At 38.9% G+C, this 19,875-nt stretch overlaps 1 protein-coding gene across 13 annotated transcripts in view; it reads left to right on the top strand.

Annotated features, from left to right (window-relative positions):
- LRCH3 (leucine rich repeats and calponin homology domain containing 3) overlaps positions 1–19,875 on the top strand; it is a 97,182-nt gene that overhangs the window by 41,172 nt on the left and 36,135 nt on the right. For 12 of the 13 annotated variants that reach the window (XM_079764624.1, XM_079764632.1, XM_079764630.1 and 9 more), the window contains exons 4-9: positions 187–292; positions 2,348–2,484; positions 3,863–3,972; positions 12,587–12,680; positions 14,765–14,882; positions 17,823–17,971. In XM_079764624.1, the coding sequence (XP_079620750.1) occupies positions 187–292; positions 2,348–2,484; positions 3,863–3,972; positions 12,587–12,680; positions 14,765–14,882; positions 17,823–17,971 (714 nt within the window). The remainder of the gene's footprint in view (positions 1–186; positions 293–2,347; positions 2,485–3,862; positions 3,973–12,586; positions 12,681–14,764; positions 14,883–17,822; positions 17,972–19,875) is intronic. The other variant, XM_079764634.1, reaches the window with a different exon arrangement.

Genomic DNA, 19,875 nt, shown 5'->3' on the forward strand with positions numbered 1-19,875 from the left:
ACATTTTTATAATTACTAGTAAGTCCTTTTACAAACTACGGAATTATTCTTGGACACAGAATTATAATTTTTTTTATAACAAGGAGGGACTGCAAGTATCTTGTCCAGCCTCATCTTACAGATAGTTTAAAGCAGGCAAGTTTGGAATTTTAGAATAATTCTTTATTTTGTATCTTTTTGAAATAGGATGTGAGCTGCAATGAAATTCAAACAATACCTTCTCAAATTGGTAATTTGGAGGCCTTGAGAGACCTCAACCTCAGAAGAAATCACTTAGTACGTTTGCCAGAAGGTAAGAAACTGTGAAATAATTGTTTTATTATTATTTGTCTTTTTATTTTAAAGATAACTGAGACTGATGGGCATAAGACAAAAATGTATGGAGTTACGGCCAATGTTTGAGATGTAATGGTTGACTTAATATGTTATCTCTTCCATTGTGAATTTTATTTTTTTTTCAACATTTTTATTTCTTTATTTTGAAAAATTTAAAGAAATATAGAAAACTATAAACATACCTGTACCCACCACCCAGAAATAAAAGGTGTTAGTTTTGTTACATATGCTTTGTATTTTTTTGAAATAAATTTAACTCTTAGTATTTATAGTAAAAGTCACATTCTATATATATGCATACATACACAAAATACTTAATTTCTTACAACAGTTCTATCAACTTGCAACCATTTCTCATTTTACAGTAAAGTAATGATCTGATGGATTCACTGGTCCATTGTCACATTCTATCAAGTGACTAAACTAGGAATCTTTGATTATGAGGTTCTATACTCCCACTCTAGCTTGATTTTTTTAAAAATTAAATCTTTATTATTCAGATTATTACAGTTGTTCCTCTTTTTTCCCCCCATAGCTCCCTTCCACCCAGTTCCCACCTCACTCCCTACCATTACCCGCCCCCTCCACTGTCCTCATCCATAGATGTATGATTTTTGTCCAGTCTCTTCCCGCATCCCCCAAACCCCTTTCCCCCTGAGAATTGTCAGTCCACTCCCTTTCTATGCCCCTGATTCTATTATATTCACCAGATTATTATGTTCATCAGATTTTTTATTCACTTGATTTTTAGATTCACTTGTTGATAGATATGTATTTGTTGTTCATAATTTTTATCTTTACCTTCTTCCTCTTCTTAAAGAATACCTTTCAGCATTTCATATAATACTGGTTTGGCGGTGATGAACTCCTTTAGCTTTTTCTTATCTGTGAAGCTCTTTATCTGACCTTCAGTTCTGAATGATAACTTTGCTGGGTAGAAAAATCTTGGTTATAGGTTCTTGCTATTCATCACTTTGAATATTTCTTGCCATTCCCTTCTGGCCTGCATGGTTTCTGTTGAGAAATCAGCTGACAATCATATGGGTACTCCATTGTAGGTAATTAACTGTTTTTCTCTTGCTGCTTTTAACCTTTTGCACTCAGATGTCAAGTGTGACGACACAGTTAGCATTAGAATAAAGGAATCGAGAAAAAAGCAAGCGAGTGCAAAGGGTTAATATTCTCTCTTTGTCTTTTGCTCTTGGCATTTTAATTATGATGTGTCTTGGTGTGGTCCTCTTTGGATTCCTTTTGTTTGGGGTTCTGTGCACTTCCTGGACTTGTAAGTCTATTTCTTTCACCAGGTGGGGGAAGTTTTCTGTCATTATTTCTTCAAATAGGTTTTTAGTATTTTTCTCTCTCTCTTCTTCTGGCACCCCCGTAATTCTGATGTTGGTACGCTTGAAGTTGTCCCAGAGGCTCCTTACACTATCTTTATATTTTTGGATTCTTTTTTCTTTTTGCTTTTCCAGTTGGGTGTTTTTTGCTTCTTCGTATTTCAAATCTTTGACTTTATTCTTGGGATCCTCTAGTCTGCTGTTGGATCTCTGTATATTATTTTTTATTTCAGTCAGGGTATGCTTAATTTCTAGTTGGTCCTTTTTCATATCCTCAAGGGTCTCACTAAATTTATCGACCTCCAGGCCAATTGTGTCATGGGTTTTTTTAATGGGTCTTGGTTCTGTTCCTACATTATGGAAACCCGTGTATCTCTAACTTGTTCTTTATACAGACTATCATCTAATCCCTTTGTTATCCCCATCTTTCTATGGTATCAGGCCTTCAACTTTCTGTAGCTCTGTGAGGAGTCAAACAGCTTGCTTTTCATTAGTATTCCTGTCTGTAGCATCTAGATTTCATTTTATACCACTTTGCTATATCACTTAATCACTAAGAAAAAGTGGAAGTAAATACTTATATTAAATCCACTATATTTAGCTAGAAGCTCCTGTCAAAATTGTCTTGTTTTGAAGTATCATTAATTGTTCATTTCCATTTTATCTCTTTGCAGAGCTGGCAGAGTTGCCTTTGATACGGTTAGACTTCTCCTGCAATAAAATTACAACAATCCCTGTTTGTTATCGGAACCTCAAGCACCTACAGATGATTTCCCTAGATAACAATCCATTACAGTGTCCTCCTGCACAGGTAAACCATCGTTTATTTGAAGTATGTTATGAACTTTTTTGCAAGAATGAAACTTTATGCATTTGTTATATGCATTTGTCTTTCTGTTGGAAATTAAGTTCTTTTAAAATAAATGCACACACTTATGTATTTATTAGAAGCCTTGACTAAATAGTGTGGAAGATAGGTACAGTGTCCAGAAGTGTTTTTTCCTTTCATTAAATTGATCTTCTAAAAAACTTGTGGGCCCTAACCGGTTTGGCTCAGTGGATAGAGCATCGGCTTTCGGATTGAAAGGTCCCAGGTTCGATTCCAGTCAAGGGCATGTACCTTGGTTGCGGGCACATCCCCAGTAGGAGGTGTGCAGGAGGCAGCTGATCGATGTTTCTCTCTCATCGATGTTTCTAACTCTTTCTCTCCCTTCCTCTCTGTAAAAAATCAATAAAATATATATTTTTAAAAATTTAAAAAAATACTTGTGGGAGTCTTTCATAAAGTTTTTTCTAATAAAATTTGAGTTAATTTTTTTTCTGGTAAAATTTGAATGTGCACAATGTAAATGCTAGAGACAAATAAAAATTCTTAGCTTTCAGAACTAATGACTATCAGTGCATCTTTTCTTACCAGTGTTATTGTACCTTTCCGTTTTCTAAAATCTTAAATTCCTTTATTTATTTAGTTTGGTCATTTGCTTAGCAATGACTGAAATGAGTCTATTTTAAATAAAGTAATTATGGGTAGTGTTACATATAGATTCTAAACATCGTACAATCTAAAAAATATTTACCAACCTGTAGCTTTTTTTACTTTATAATCAGCTGATGGTACCAGCCTCTGTCTAGCAACTATAAAACTTTATGAGTAAACATCATAACTATAGAAGGGTCTCATAATCCTAAAGAATAGGTGTTTTGACTTCTGGGACAGAAGCCAACAGGTAGCAACAGAAATATACTGTATATATAGCTTTAATATTTAAACATTTCCTGCTTTTCTTTCTGACAGAATGTACAATGGAGAACATAATAGTACATGATTGTTGGATTACTAAAAGCAAAAGTTGCTAATATAATTCATGTGGGAGCAATGCTTTAAATTCCTGACAGTGCCTAACTAATAATAAGTTTACTTGATATTCTGTTTGTAATCATAAATTATTTTATATGTTACTGAGACTTATTAGTATCTAGAAAATAGAACCTATATTTATATCATTTAAATGCCTAAAATAACAAATAATATAATTTGTTAAAATGAGTGTTAGATTTTTAGTATTTGTACTTAATAGAAATGCCTTCTGTTTCCAATATACATTAAGTAAAAAGCTGATTGTGATTAAAAAAGGGACACATTTCAGATGAGTAACAATTTGATTGCATGTGTGTGTTACTTTATTTAGATATGCATAAAAGGCAAAATTCACATATTTAAGTACCTGAACATACAAGCTTGTAAGATTGCTCCAGATCTGCCAGATTATGATAGGAGACCCTTGGGTTTTGGCTCCTGGTAAGTATGTTCTTTTTATTATTATTATTGTCATATTCCATCTCACAAGAAATAATATACACTAGACCCTTAAATCTGCCTGAATGTTTGACTATAAGGAAATGACCTATTTTGACACTATTTTTCTCAGAATACTTATATTCAGTAAAATGTTGATTAGTTAGATATGGCAAAGCGTAGCTCTAATCATGGTTTCTCAATCTCAACACTGTTCGTTATTTTGAACCAGATAATTCTTTGTTGCGAGGAGCTGTCCTGTATGTACATTGGAAGATATTTAGCAGTATCCCTGGCTTCTATCATACTCTCCCAGTATGACAAACAAAAATGTCTCAAGACATTGCCAAATACCCCTGGGGGGGCACGGGAGGGTAGAGGGGTCTGTAATTGAAAACCACTGGTCTGAGTGATTTGAATATTAACCTAGCTCTGCTCTTAACTAGCTCTGTGATTTAGGCAAATCTCTCAAACTTTTTGTGCTTCATTTTTCCTATAGGGAGTGAAGAGATTGGATTTGATGACTATTGATGTCACTTTGGGATCTAAAAAATCAATTAAAGAAAAGATGTACTAAAAATAAAAGTAGCTTTTATTTTATATATACTAATTGATTTTCTCCCTTGGAGTTAGTAATTCTTGCTACAATAAACTTTTCCCCTCGTGAAATAACAGAATAGGAACATTAAACTGCTACTCTACCTTTGAGATTTGAGTGTAAGACAATTAATAGTGCGTCCTGGTAGCTATATGTGAGGGTATGCCTAAAGACACTAAGGAGGAAGCATCGGCACCTATATGAATAACAAGCTTTAGCTAAGGGCTGCAGTGCTAATTGTAGACCGTGTGATTCTGTCTTTTGTCTTAGCCCAATTTTTTTTTTTACTATAGCGATCATCATCAGATTACTTTAAAAACATACATAAAAAGCAACAACAACAACCCAACAAGAGACTTGTGTGTTTCTAAGAGATAAAAGAAACCTTGGATCAATGGAGAAACCTTTCCTAAATGCAGAGTCTAGATAGCATAAATATGTCATGTCTCTCCAAAGGAGTTATGATACTTTATTTGTAATGGTTTCACAATGTGCTAGAAAATTTAAAATATACATATATGTATACTAGAGGCCTGGTGCATGAAATTTGTGCACGGATCGGGTCCCTAGGCCTGGCCGGCCATCAGGGCTGGGCCTATTGGGGCCTGCTGGCCAGGGGCAGGGACAGGGTGTGGGAGGTTGGCCGCCGGCCCCAAGAAAGGAGCCAGCCCTCGGCCCCCCTGGGAAAGGGGCCACATCCGCCGCTACCCACCCCCGTTCCCCATCCCAGTCCAGGGCCTGGAGAGGAGGCTATGGTCGCCAGGCCAGGCACTGATGCCGCAACCCTGCCACCACATGGTTCCCTGCCTCCCCCACTCCTCCTCCTCTCGCCGCCATGCTGCCACCAGGGCCTGCCGGCCAGCGGGGAGGGACAGGGCATGGGAGGGTTGGCTGCTGGTCCCCCTGAGAAAGGGGTTGTGTCCGCCGCCACCCCCCCCCCCCCCCCCGGTTCCCCATCCCAGCCTGGGGCCTGGCCCCAATCGGGTGATCAAGGCCTGCCGGCCGGGGGGAGGGACCACAGGAGGTTGGCCAGCCGGGTGGGAAGGACCGTGGGAGGTTGGCTGGCCAGGGAGGTTGGCTGTGGGAGTGCACTGACCACCAGAGGGCAGCTCCTGTGTTGAGCGCCTGCCCCCTGGTGGTCAGTGCACATCATAGCTACCGGTCGTTCCTGTCATTCTGGTTGTTCCAGGCACTTAGGCTTTTGTATATATAGATAGATAATTTATATATTTACATATACATAAAATATTTCCTTGAACTCCTCATGCACCAGTGAATGAGATATTATACCTTCATATCTTTCTCACTGGGGTACAGATTAGTGAAATTGCATTGTAATTTATTCAAAGTGCCGTCATGGAGTCAGAATGTTTTGGTTCTAGCTGTGAATCTCCGTACTATTGGGCAGTTCACTTAACTTCGTTGAACCCCCGTTTCTTTAATATGATCTTTACCCTCTTTATACTCTCACAGTAGTTCTGAGGATCAAATGACCTGTGTGTGAAAGTGTTTTACTGACCATAAAGCCTTATACAAATATTAGGCATTGTAGTTACTAGCTATCTACTGTGATATAGAAAGAGTTTAGTTCTAAAAGAGTCCTGTCTTGCTAAAGAGAATTGTTATTAATCCTGTAGCTCTTCAGGTATTCAATACAAATTAGATGCTGTGATAGTATTAGTCCTTAGATGCAGCTTTCTTACTACTTTTATGTAACATAAAAGCAACACACAATTTTCCTTAAATCGTTTTATGAAGGTCACAAATGTTTTACTCATTTCCAGAGGTAAATGCTTCCAACTCCTTTAGCAATTGGCACTATTGTGATAATGCTTTCATTTTATACAGTGGCACACATATTTTTCAGTAGTGATCTATAGTGACCTATGCTTTTTTGCTGAGGTGATTTTAAGCTGATATATTTCTTTATGATGATGGCAGTGAAACAAACCTAAAGAAAGACTAAGCTGCTGGTAAGAAAAGTCCTGCATCTATAACCCCAGTAATGGAATTCTCTACAACAAGCCTGAGCTTGTGAAAGCAGTGACCATCATATTTGTATTCTTAGCACTTAGAACATTGCCTAGCATTCAGTAAGTGTGTGATGAACTAAACTCAGACGAAGCAGATTTGGTGACTTGTTATAACAGGAAATGTTCTTTCTTAAGGGTGCATTCTTCACAGATTGATAACTTTTATTTAATGCTTTGTGGCAACCAGGCGTTGTGTAAGGCTCTAACTTATATTTTCTCAATTAATCTTTATAGCAGCTCTCTGAGGTAGATGTTAACCTTTTTCTATTTGAAACTTATGAGAAAACAGAAGTTGAGAGAAGTTAAACAAGTTAAAGTCATACAGCTGGTAAATTATGGTGCCAAGATGTTGGGCCAGATCTGTTAAACTATGTTTGAAACTCTTCACTGCATTACACTGATTTCATAGTTCATCATCCTGCTACAGAGGTCACTTATGCGTTTGAATCTAGGTAGTTTATTAGGGAGACTGGACTTTCTGACAGCATAGCTGGAGCCTGGCAGAACTCTGTCTGGCCCCCTGAAGGCCAAAATTAAGTATAGGATAACTATCTGTCTTGATTTGTGTGTAACTAAGGGGATTTCTGGGACATAGAACTTTTAGGGCTAAAACCAGGAAAATACTGACCAAACCTGGAAAATTGGTAAACTGGTATGTCTCACTGTAATTTTACCAGTTTAATCTCTGAGCCAGAGCGAATATGTACAGAAGCTAGAGGTAACTGAATAAAACAATAAAATAGCTTAATGCAAATATTCTCTTAATTTTCTTTACTTTTTGGTTTTTTAATATTTTTTTATTGATTTCAGAGAGGAAGAGAGAGGGAGAAAGAGCTAGAAACATCAATGATGAGAGAGAATCACTGATCAGCTGCCTCCTGCATGCCCTCCACTGGGGATGGAGCCTGCGACCCAGGCATGTGCCCTGACTGGGAATCGAACCATGATCTCCTGGTTCATGGGTTGATACTCATCCATGAGCCACACCAGCTGGGCTCCTTTTTTTTTTTTTTTAAATTTCTTTATTGATTAAGGTGTCACATATTTGTCCTCATCTCCCCATTCCCATCCCACACCCCTCCCCATGGATGCCCCAACCCCCTGTTGAACTTAACCATTGGTTAGGCTCATATGCATGCACACAAGTCCTTTGGTTGATCTCTCCCCCCTTCCCCCACCCTCCCCTATCCTCCCTCTGAGGCCTGATAGTCCGATCGATGCCTCCTTGTTTCTGGTTCTGTTCTTGTTCATCAGTCTATGTTGTTCATCATTTCCCCTAGATGAGCGAGATCATGTGTCACTAGAGATATACTTATATGAACTGAATGTGAGATGAGCAATAATAGTTATGCTTACAGGCAAATGAATCAATCTGTAGTGAGTTTCTTTCTGGACCAACAGTTCTTTTGAGACCCAATATCAATGTCCAGCAGTTCCTTATGTGTACATGTCGGCACTGACCCCTCAGCTCTGGATGGTGGACAAATGGTGGTAATGCAAGTTCGATTCCCTCTGGTTGGGTCTCGGCCGGACCCAGGGGCACGGCTTCATCCAGACCCAGGGGGTGCGTGGCCTCACCCGGACCCAGGGGGTGCGTGGCCTCACCCGGACCCAGGGGGTGCGTGGCCTCACCTGGACCCAGGTGCGCGCGGCTTCCCCCGGACCCGGGACCCAGCCTCACCCGGATCCAGGGGCACATGGCCTCACCTGGACCCGGGATCCGGCTTCACCTGGACCCAGGGGCGCATGGCCTCACCCGGACCCAGGGGCGCGTGGCCTCTCCCAGACCCAGGGGCGCGTGGCCTCACCCGGACCTAGGTGTGTGCGGCCTCACCTGGACCCGGAACCCAGCCTCCCCCGGATCCAGGGGCATACGGCCTCACCCGGACCCGGGATCCAGCTTCACCCGGACCCAGGGGCACGTGGCCTTACCCGAACCCAGGGGTGCGTGGCCTTGGGCTCCCTTTTGTTTTTTTATTCATCACTGGAGAATATGGTTATTAATTTGAGAGAGAGAGAAAAACATAGAACAGTTGCCTCCCATACATACCTTGACCGGGTACTGAACCTGCAGCCTTTTGGTGTACAGGATGAGCCACCTGGACAGGACTCTATTAATTTTTTGTTGACCACTGAAAAATGTATCTGAGCCACCTGGCCAGGACTCTCTTAATTTTATATTGACCACTGAAAAATGTCACAGTAAAATTAGGCTTATTTTGGTTGGCCACTTGTTAGAAAATACATTACAGTATATAAACAGTATCCTCTAGAGCTCTGAATATCTTTAGTTGGAAAACTTACATAATATTAAAAAGTATTTTTCAGTAAATCTTCAAATATACATATTTCTTTTGGCAGCTGCAGAAAAGAGTATTTTAAGTGTGGCTTAAATGTATATATATATCACAATGTGGCTTAAATGTATATATATATCACTTAAATGTATATATATATATATCACAAATGTATAAATGTGTATGTGTGTGTGTGTGTGTGTGTGTGTGTGTATGTATATGTATGTATGTATGTGTGTGTGTGTGTGTGTGTGTGTGTGTGTGTGTATATATATATATATATATATATATATATATATATATATTCACAAATTTGTGCCCAGGTGGGGGCCGGCCAGGGGGAGGACCGTGGGCAGTTGGCTGGCCGGTCCCGCCCCCTGGTCGAACTCCCGGTCAAACTCCTGGTCGAGGGGACAATTTGCATATTAGCCTTTTATTATATAGGATTAGAAAGCTTTTAAAATTAGGCACCTTGGCTTGACTTTGCCATGATAAAACACCTGTTTTTAAGATCTGGACTCTAAAACAAGCGTAAGAAAAAAGGGGGGAAAAGCACAAGAACAGATGTGTCATGTAGTTGATATACATAATACATTCTGCTTAAACAACTGGGATATCTAGATGAAGGACAAATGATGTTCATTGTATTATCCTCCCAACTCAGATAGGTATAAGTTTTTTCAAAATAAAAAGTTGGGAGAAATTAACTGCTTTTCTTGTAGAAAAGTAATTTTAGAATTATACTGAAAGAATTTTTGGTTAAAGTTTTGTGGAGGAAGGTAGGAAAATGAGGAAGGTACCTATATTTGTTGGATCTTTAGAATCAGTACATTTAGTACATTGGACAGATAGGTCTATATGTTACCACATGCAAAGTAAGATCTTTAGCAATAAAATAATTGACAAGTTATAAAAACTGTTTTACATTCACTAGGAGCTTTGCTGCTTTGGTTTTTACTTGACAAAGATTTATTTTACTACTAGTAGCCCATTTGCAGGATTCAATCCTGCAAGTGGCCGCTTCGGCCGTGTGCACTGCCGCTGCCGCAGCCGTTGTGGCCGCACCCACGCGCCGCTGTTGCCCGCCCCGCTCAGCCGCACCCTGCCGCGCCGCGCCCCGCCCCGGCAATAAAAATGGCAATAAATACATATCTATGAACAATTGAATCTAAAAGTCAAAATAAATAAGCAAGGCATCTAATGAACAAAATAAACTGATGAGTAAAATAGAACCAGCGGCATGGAAACATGGAACAGACTGATGAATCTCAGAGGGGAGGGGGGTGGGGGTGGGGTGGCAGGAAGAGATCAACTAAAGAATTTATATACATACTAGAGGCCTGGTGCATGGATTTGTGCACCGGTGGGGTCCCTTGGTGTGGTCTGTGGGGATCGAGCTGAAACTGGCAGTCCAACACCACCTGCTGTTTCTGCCTGCTGCTCCAGCTCATCCCAGCCCCACTGCACGTGCCGCAGGCTTGCACCCAGTCAGTCCTGATCAGGAGAGGCTCACGCTGCCACAGTGGTGCTCGCCAGCCATGAACCCTGCCCCTGGTGCCCGTTGGTCAGCTGAGCGGCAGTCCCACTGTGGTAGTGCACTGACCACCAGGGGGGCAGCTCCTGCGATGAGTATCTGCCCCATGGTGGTCAGTGTGCTTCATAGCGATCAGTAAACTGGTTGTTCGGTTACTTAGGCTTTTATATATATATAGATATGCATTACCTATGGACACAGACAATAGGGTGGTGAAAGCCTGGGGCAAGGCGGGAACCAGGTTGGGGGGGGGGGCAATGGATAGAAAAAAGGGGGACATCTATAATACTCTCAACAATAAAGATTTTTTTAAAAGATCATTGATCTTACATTTTAAAATGGGCAAAAGAGCCTGGTTGGTGTGGCTCAGTGGTTGAGCATGGACCCATGAACCAAGAGGTCCCTGGTTCAGTTCCCAGTCAGGGCACATGCTAGGGTTGCGGGCTCGATCCCCATGCAGGAGGCAGCTGATGGATATCTCTCTCTCATTGATGTTCCTCTTTATATATCCCTCTCCCTCTCTAAAATCAGTAAAAATGTGTTTAAAAAGAACAATAAAATGGGCAAAAGATTTAAACATTTCACAAAAGAAGATAAATAATGACCAATAACCACACAAGAAGATACTCAGTATCACTAGTCATGAGAAAAATACAAATTAAAACCATAATGAGATAATACTTCACCTCCACCAGAACACCTGAAATTAAAGACTGACAATACAAATGTTTGCAGCTTGAACTCATATAATTTGTTGGTGAGACTGCAAAATGATATAGTTCCTTTTGAAAACAGATTAGCAGGGTGTTGATGTTTTTTAAGTTAAACCTACACTTACCATATTATTCATTCATTCATTCACTCCAGGATATTAAAAACATCAATATTTTCACTGTCATGATGCTGAATTTTTAAAAAGTACATATAATTTCATTTTTATGAGTTCTACAATAAGATAAACTAATTGTATTATTTTTCTACTACTGCCATAACAACCAACCAAAATTTCAGAGGCTTAAACAAGACAAATTAATTATCATACAGTTCTGTAGGTCAGAAGTCTAACTATTGGTCTCCTTGGGATACTGGCAAAGCTGCATTTTCTTCTGTAGGCTCTCAGTAGGATGCATGTTCTTGCCTTTTTGAATGTTTAGAGGCTGTCTGCATTCCTGGCTCTTGGTCCCCTTTCTCCATCTTCAAACCAGCATTACACCACTATGACCTCCTCTGCCTCCCTCTTCAACTTTTAAGGACCCTTGTGATCCCAGTGAAAACGCTTTCCGATAATTCAAGATAATCTTCCTATTTTTTTAAAATATATTTTATTGACTTTTTACAGAGAGGAAAGGAGAGGGACAGAGAGCTAGAAACATCGATGAGAGAGAAACATCGACCAGCTGCCTCCTGCACACCCCCCACCGGGGATGTGCCCGCAACCAATGTACATGCCCTTGACCGGAATCGAACCTGGGACCTTTCAGTCCGCCGACCGACTCTCTATCCACTGAGCCAAACCGGTTTCGGCTAATCTTCCTATTTTAAGGTCAACCAATTAGCAACCATATTTCTATCTGTAACTGTAATTCCCCTTTGCCATGTAAAGTACAGGTTCTAAGGATAAAGTCTTGGGCATCTTTGCAGACCATTAATGTAAGGTGAAAAAAATCAAAATGGTGATTGCACACAGTGGTGGGGTGAGAAAAATTGACTGGGAAGGGATGGATGTGTGGCAATTTTCTGGCAAAATAGAAATATCCTATATCATGATAGAGGTATATGTTATTATAAAGATGTATTTATTTGTCAAAAGTGCACAGCAATGTTGAGTGTATTACAATGTATGTAAGAGTACTATTAAAAGTAAAAACAAATGACAGGGGCATTGGAAATGGATGGAGGAATAGATGAAACAAGGATGGCAGGATGTTATTTTTGAAGCTGGTAACAAGTACCTGGGAGCTCATTATTCTGTTTACTCTGTTTTAATTTGGAATTTTTCATATTAAAAAATTAAAAGAATGTTCATTTAGTTCTAAATAGTTAAATCCCTAAAAGCCATGAAAATGTTTATTTGTAAAATTGAATCTGATTTATTTCAAATGTTAATTTTAAAATATCAGACTTTGCAGTAATAACTAACGTCTCTTTTTGGCAGCCACGAAGAACTATACTCAGGTCGCCCTTATGGAGCCCTTGATTCAGGTTTCAATAGTGTTGACAGTGGTGATAAGAGATGGTCAGGGAATGAAGTAAGTGTTTATTCTGTTCTGCATGTTATAACTCCTGATTAAGAGAAAATCAAATGATGAAAATGAAAAGTTTCTTAGTTGGGTTCAATTTCTCATTACATAAAATATACAGAAAAACCAAAGGAAGGATATAAATTCCATATAATCATACCATCCAAAAATTGTTTCTTTCTTTTTACCATGTGTGTTTTACATGTTTGTTACCTCAATGTCTTGTATAAATAGTTTTATATCCTAGAAACCTAAGCAAGAACTGAGCCAGTTACAACTGATGGGTAAAGAAATGGGAACCTTAGTAAAGAATATCCACATACTCAAGATAAATGACTCTCTTAGCCAATTATATCTCTTTTGTTTAGTTATTAGTACTATATTTTCTCTTTTTATAAATTACTAAAGTATAATATTTTAGCTACAGATTGGGTTAAGTGATTAAGTACTATTTATAACATCATTTCATTGGGAGTCCAAACCAAGTTAATTTTAGGTGTGCAATGATTTGTAAAATTACTTCTGTATTTATATGTGAGTGAGTATGTACATAATTTTGGCTCTATCCATATCCTCCTATATAATAAAAGCCTAGTATGCTAAGTGTCCAGTTGTCCATTCAACCAATCAAAGCATAATATGCTAATGATATGCTAAGGCTGCTCAACCGCCCGCTATGACATACACTGACCACCAGGGGGCAGATGCTCCAACAGGTAGGTTAGTTTGCTGCTGGGTCCAGACGATCTGGACTGAGTGAGACGGGCCGGACACGCCCTGGAGCCCTCCCACAGCCCCTCCCCAGGTGGCCAACCTCCCGCATCCCTCCCCAGCTCCAATCGTGCACTGGTGGGGTCCCTTAGCCTGGCCTGTGCCCTCTTGCAATCCAGGACCCTCAGGGGATGTCGGAGAGCCAGTTTTGGCCTGATCCCGCTCAACACAGGAGCTGCCCCCTAGTGGTCAGTGCACTCCCACATGGGGAATGCCGCTCAGCCAGAAGCCGGGCTCAGAGCTGGTGAGTGCAGCGGCAGTGGCGGGGACCTCTCCCGCCTCTGCGGCAGTCGGACATCCCCCGAGGGCTCCCAGACTGCGAGAGGGCGCAGGCCGGGCTCAGGGACCGCCCCTCGTCCCACAAGTGCATGAATTTCGTGCACCGGGCCTCTAGTAGATACATATATGTAAATACTTTAAGTTCATGTACATATGTATACAGGATGGGGCAAATGTAGGTTTACAGTTGTGAGTACACCAAACACAGAGTTTATACTACTACTAGAGGCCCGGTGCACGGATTTGTGCACCGGTGGCATCCCTTGGCCTGGCCTGTGCCTTCTCGCAATCCGGGACCCATTGGGGGATATTGGACTGCTGATTTCGGCCCAATCCCCGCAGGCCAGGCCAACGGACCCCACTGGTGCATGAACCTGTGCACCAGGCCTCTAGTATGCATATAAGATCTTTGATTAATCTCGCCCTCCCCCTTTCCCTCTGAGATTCATCAGTCTGTTCCATGTTTCCATGCCTGTGCGTTGAGCATCTGCCCCCTGGTGGTCAGTGCGCGTTATAGCTACCAGTCAAACAGTTGAATGGTCGCTTAGGCTTTTATATAGAGAGATTATTTATTAATTATTGAGTTATTTTCCATATGATCAACTATAAACCTACTTTTGCCCCACCCTTTATTTATAGTCATACATACCCTTCTATATCACCCGAGGATATGTTTTTTATAGATCTGAGAGACAGAGAGAGAAACATTGATCTGAGAGAGAACCCAGGGATGGGACCCTCAACCTCAGTATATGCCCTGACCAGGAATCTAACCCGCAACCTTTTGGTATATGGGATGATGCTCCAACCAGCTGAGCCACCCAGCCAAGGCCATTTTAATCATTCCTAAGTGTGCATTTTAATGGCATCAGGTACATTCACATTGTTGAGAAACTTTCACCACTATGCATATCCAGAACTTTTTGGGTATTTTTTTTCTTAAATATACATTTTAGTGAGTTTATATTATATCCATGCTTTTAAATACTTGGTAACCTAAAGTGTAGAATGATATTTTTTAATATTTCTGCTAATTTTTTAAGCCTACAGATGAATTTACAGATCTACCTCTTCGAGTAGCAGAAATTACTAAAGAACAAAGACTACGAAGAGAAAACCAGTACCAAGAGAATCGCGGCAGTGTAGTAGTAGCAAATGGAGGTAAATATAATTCCTGATGACATTTGAAGTCTTTATAATTATTCTAAAAAATGGTCTTTTTCACACCTACTCCTTTGGTTTGTGTATCTATAGTTTCTTCAACTCTTCTTTTAAAGACATTCTCTTATATGATTGGGGAAAAAATGTTTTCTGTTGGGATTAAATTTCAATTTCTCTGTATTTTCAGGCTTTCAGTTAAAATACGGTGCTTCTCTCTTATCTTTATTTTGGGAGGAAAATATTAATGACAGTTTATCTGGATTAGATTTTTGTTAATCTTAATTTAACCAGAATCTTCTTTTGAAGTATTAGTCTCCTTTCAAAGATTCTTTTTGTGGTTATTACTTTACCTCTTTTAGGAATTCACCGCTATTCTTCATTACCTTTTCCTTCATCTGGAATTGTGCTCTTCAAGGGCATCTGAATCTGAGTCATCCTTATTCTGATATTTTAATATTTGTGATTTAAAATTTTTTAAATTATATAATTGTTTTTATAGTTCATTAACAGACAGAACTCTTTCTGCTTGTATATCTGTGGCAGACTTGATTTTCTTATTCTACTCAATATTGCTTTAATTTGAATTTTTAAATTTTGAGGGTAAGCCATAAGGGAGAAATGACTTTGATTTTCCAGAAATCCATTGTATTATCTGAGAAGAGGTTTAATCTCTGACTCATTATTTCACTTAAGTGGTTTGCTAACCATTTTATATTCATTTTATATATTTTTTCCTACCATTTTATATTCTTTTTTTACTCCTGTTATTTAGCATTTCATTCATATTTTAGTAGTTTTCTTTTTAATCTTGTATATGTAATAATCTTTCTCATTGATTCATTTAAGCCTTAAAATAATGTCTATATCTGTGCTGTCCAATATAGTAGGCTCTAGCCACATGTGGTTATTGAGAATTTGAAATGTGGCTTTTCTGAATGGAGATGTACTGTAAGTGTATAACAGATTTTTGAAGACTTTGCATGAGGAAAGGAATGTAAAATAATGTTTTATATTAATTACATGTGGTAATGATAATATTTTAGATCTATTGGACAAAATAAAATATATTATTAAAATTAGTCAACTTTTCTTTTTATTTTTAAAAATGTGGCTATTAGTTAATTTAAAATTACATATGTGGTTTACTTTTGTGGCTTACATTCTATTTCTCTTGGAGAGTGTTGGTCAAAATAGTATGAAAAAATGATATTGCATTCTTGGGAAGTAGTAATAAAATGAATTATTTACTTAGTCACACAAGTTGTAACACATTGGGAAAAAAATGCATTTATGTACCTGTTTCTAATGTGGGTGTAGACCTTTTCATCTTTTTACCTATTAATATAACTAGTAACTCAAAATTTATTTTTGTATTAACTTCAGTTATGGATATATTTAGAAATAATTGAATCAGAAAACTGAATTGAGAGGTACACTTCTTAAAACTTACTATTCCCAGAAACTGCAACTTTTAGCCAGCTTACAGAATATCATACAATAATAGCTGGGATTTAATACATGTCTAGAGAAACGATCTTCATAGCAAGTATTTTTTTTTTCTAGCGTGCCATTTTAACTGGATTTTTAAATGGCTACTGCCTTCGCAGTTCACCCAGATTTGGTTCTGATTGGTCAGTTTCTATGCCAGTCAGCGTCAAAAGCTCTGTCTCCTAGGCAGCCATTGGCTCCTCACAGTTCACCCAGATTTGGTTCTGATTGGTTGGTTTCTATGCCAGTCAGCGTCTCCAGGCCTGATCAGAGAGGCAGGGCTGATCAGCAGTCTCCGCGGCTGCTGGCGTGGCCCAGAGAGAAAGAGAGAGGCAAGAGCTGATCAGCAGCTGCCACAGAGGCTGCGGATCAGACCCTGCTTCCCTCTCCAGGCCTGATCCGCAGCCCCCTCAGCAGTCAGTGTTGGGTCGCCGCGCCGGCACTGACTGCAGGACTGACTTGCGGTGTTCAGTCATCCGTTCGGTCGTTTTGGACGTTATGGACCCTGGCTCTTTATATATAGATATAATGATGTGATTTTATACTTTATTTATATACTTTGCCTCACCCCAAAACATTTATAGAATAAAAAATTCCACAAATGATTTTCTTCTATCCACAAACTGCTATAAAATATCTACAATGCTGACCTCTAGAAAATCATTTTTAAATAGAAAATCTTTGTTCTGGTTTTGGACAGCAGTTACAGGAAGGGAAACAGTAGTCAGTATCTATTTCTTTATTTCCAAGTTCACTTTCCTCCAGTCCTTTCTCTTTTCTTTTAAGTTGATTGTGTTAGGTTTTCTGCCTCCCACCTCTTCAAAGAGAGGTATGATTACGCCCCAAATCTAAAACATGGGGAAGAACCTAATAGAATATTTACTGTCCGATGTTTAAAAATTATTCTTTCTGCCCTAACTGGTTTGGCTCAATGGATAGAGCATCGGTCTGTGGACTGAAAGGTCCCAGGATCGATTCCGGTCAAGGGCATGTACCTTGGTTGTGGGCACATTCCCAGTAGGGGGTTGTGCAGGAGGCAGCTGATCGATGTGTCTCTCTCATTGATGTTTCTAACTCTATCCCTTCCTCTCTGTAAAAAATCAATAAAATATATTTAAATAAAAATTATTCTTTCTTTCTTTGTGTCAAAAACTCAGACTGTCTTATTTTAACCAGTAAATAGCTATCCAAGGAAAAAATAAATATTAGAGGTCTGTATTCTAATTCTTATCAATTACTATATGCTTTAGTGAATTAGGACTAAGATTTTTCTGGAGCCTATTTTTGTGAGTGGCCATGGACTAATAATAAAGGCTTACATAATTTAAACTTCTCATTTCTTCCACTTTCAGAATAGAAAATGTTAGGGAAAAGGAAAAAATGCAATGTAATGTCTTTCATTAGCTATCTAATTTGAATGTTTTTTTTCTGATGTGTGTGTGATGTGGACAGTGGAACATGATCTGGATCAAATTGACTACATTGACAGCTGTACTGCAGAGGAAGAAGAGGATGAGGTGAGACAACCCAAGGGCCTGGACTCAGACAGCCTCAGTTCACAGTTTATGGCATATATTGAACAACGGCGAATCTCTCATGAGGTAGTACACATATTTAAGCCTAACTATGTTGCTACCCCCTAGTAAAAATAATTTATGGTAGTATAAATTTCTGTCTATCAGTGATTTGTTGGTTTAGGCCTTATTATTTGTTTTATTATGTTCAGTTCCAGTTTCATTACTGAATTTTTCAGATTCGTTTTTAAAAATCAGACAATAGTCTCAAATAGGGTTTACGTTTATTGTCTAAATAAGACAGATATCAGAATTTTTAAAAAAGAATTTAAAAAGTCCTAAGAGTATTCTATGCCTTTGAAGAAAATGCAAAGGAATGTGATGCTTTTAATTGTTGTTCTTACTGCTTTTTTATTGTTACATATTGACAAATCATAGTTTGATCAGTAACTAAGAATTGAACCAAACCAATGACTTTCGGAGCAACATAGAAACTTAACCATAGAATTTGTATAACCATAAAATTTTGAGCTTAATGATGTTGGAGCTTTTATGCTCAGTCACACAGAATATAAATTGTTTGCCAATAAAATTCTTGGATGTCTCTTATACTGGAGCATTGAGTTGCCTTATAAAACAAACGAGCATTCAGTCCTCTGCAAGAACTATGCCAATTCCCCAAAGGTCTCAAGTAGAAATAGCATTCTTCAATAAATCTTGTCAGCATAATAAAATGGCTCCACTTTAGTTTGTGTGTTGTTAATGTCTGGTGTTGGTCCCAGGTTCTGAGCAGGGGTTATTGAGAAACACTTGGGCCTTTTTGGAGAATGCTGAAATAGAGAATAATCATTTTAAGTGGGACATGTTAGGGAGTGATATTATCATTCTTTTAAAAAATCCTTTGGTTTTCCTATCTGAAGGCTTTTGAACACAGTATTTTTGTTGGTATTCAGAAGGCACTCTTGTATTTATTTATTTATTTTATTTTTTGCACTCTTGTATTTAAAGTTGAATAAAGTTATATAAATCAGAGTCCTGCAGCCCAGAGATATCAGTGTGTTCGAGGTGATTAATGGAACTACTTGTGGTTCAGGTTATAAACGTCCCTGCTAGAGCAACTACTTTATAATAAAGTTATAATCAACAGTGCACACTATAACCTTTTTAAAAAAATATGTATTTATTTATTTTAGAGTGAGAGGAAGGGAGATGAAGAGAGATAGAAACATTGATTAGAGAGAAACATTGATTGGCTACCTTCTGCACTCCTCCATCTGGGGATATACCCTGACTGGGAATCAAACCAGCAACCTCCCAGTGCATGGTTTGACGCTCAACCACTGAGCAACACCAGCTGGGCAACAATGCACACTATAATCTTAAAGGGAATCCTTTTTATTTTCTTAAGGTCTCTTTGATTATTTTATGGTTAATTAGACTGTATAAATGAGGTGTCTAATAAAAGTGATAATGCCTATTACTCTACTGGTGAAAAATTATAGTGCCATTTCTTCAATCCATTATATTGGCCAGTTTGTAATATGTTTTTAATTCTTGCTTCCTATTATGTATGGCAGTCTTTATGTCTGTCATAAGGCTCTTTATGACTTCTGTTTCATAAAGCTTTCTAAAATTTGGCATCTATAAAAATATGATGAAGCAACCCTGGCTGGTGTGGCTCCGTTGATTGAGTGTTGTCCCATACACCAAAACATGGCAGGTTCGGGATCCGGGCACATACCCAGGTTTCAGGTTCGATCCATGGTCGGGGTGCAACCTATTGATGTTTCTTTCTTTCTTTCTCTCTCTCTCTCTCTCTCTCTCTCTCTCTCTCTCTCTCTCTCTCTCTCTCTCAAAGCAGTTTAAAAGAAAAACATTTTTAATGTGATGAAGCAGTATTATTTTAGATGGTTTAATAACCAGTGAAGCCCTAGCCGATTTGGCTCAGTGGATAGAGCGTCAGCCTGCGGACTGAAGGGCCCTGGGTTCGA

The sequence above is a fragment of the Cnephaeus nilssonii genome, assembly GCF_951640355.1.
Source record: "Cnephaeus nilssonii genome assembly, chromosome: 3".
NCBI classification, from domain to species: Eukaryota; Metazoa; Chordata; class Mammalia; order Chiroptera; family Vespertilionidae; genus Cnephaeus; species Cnephaeus nilssonii.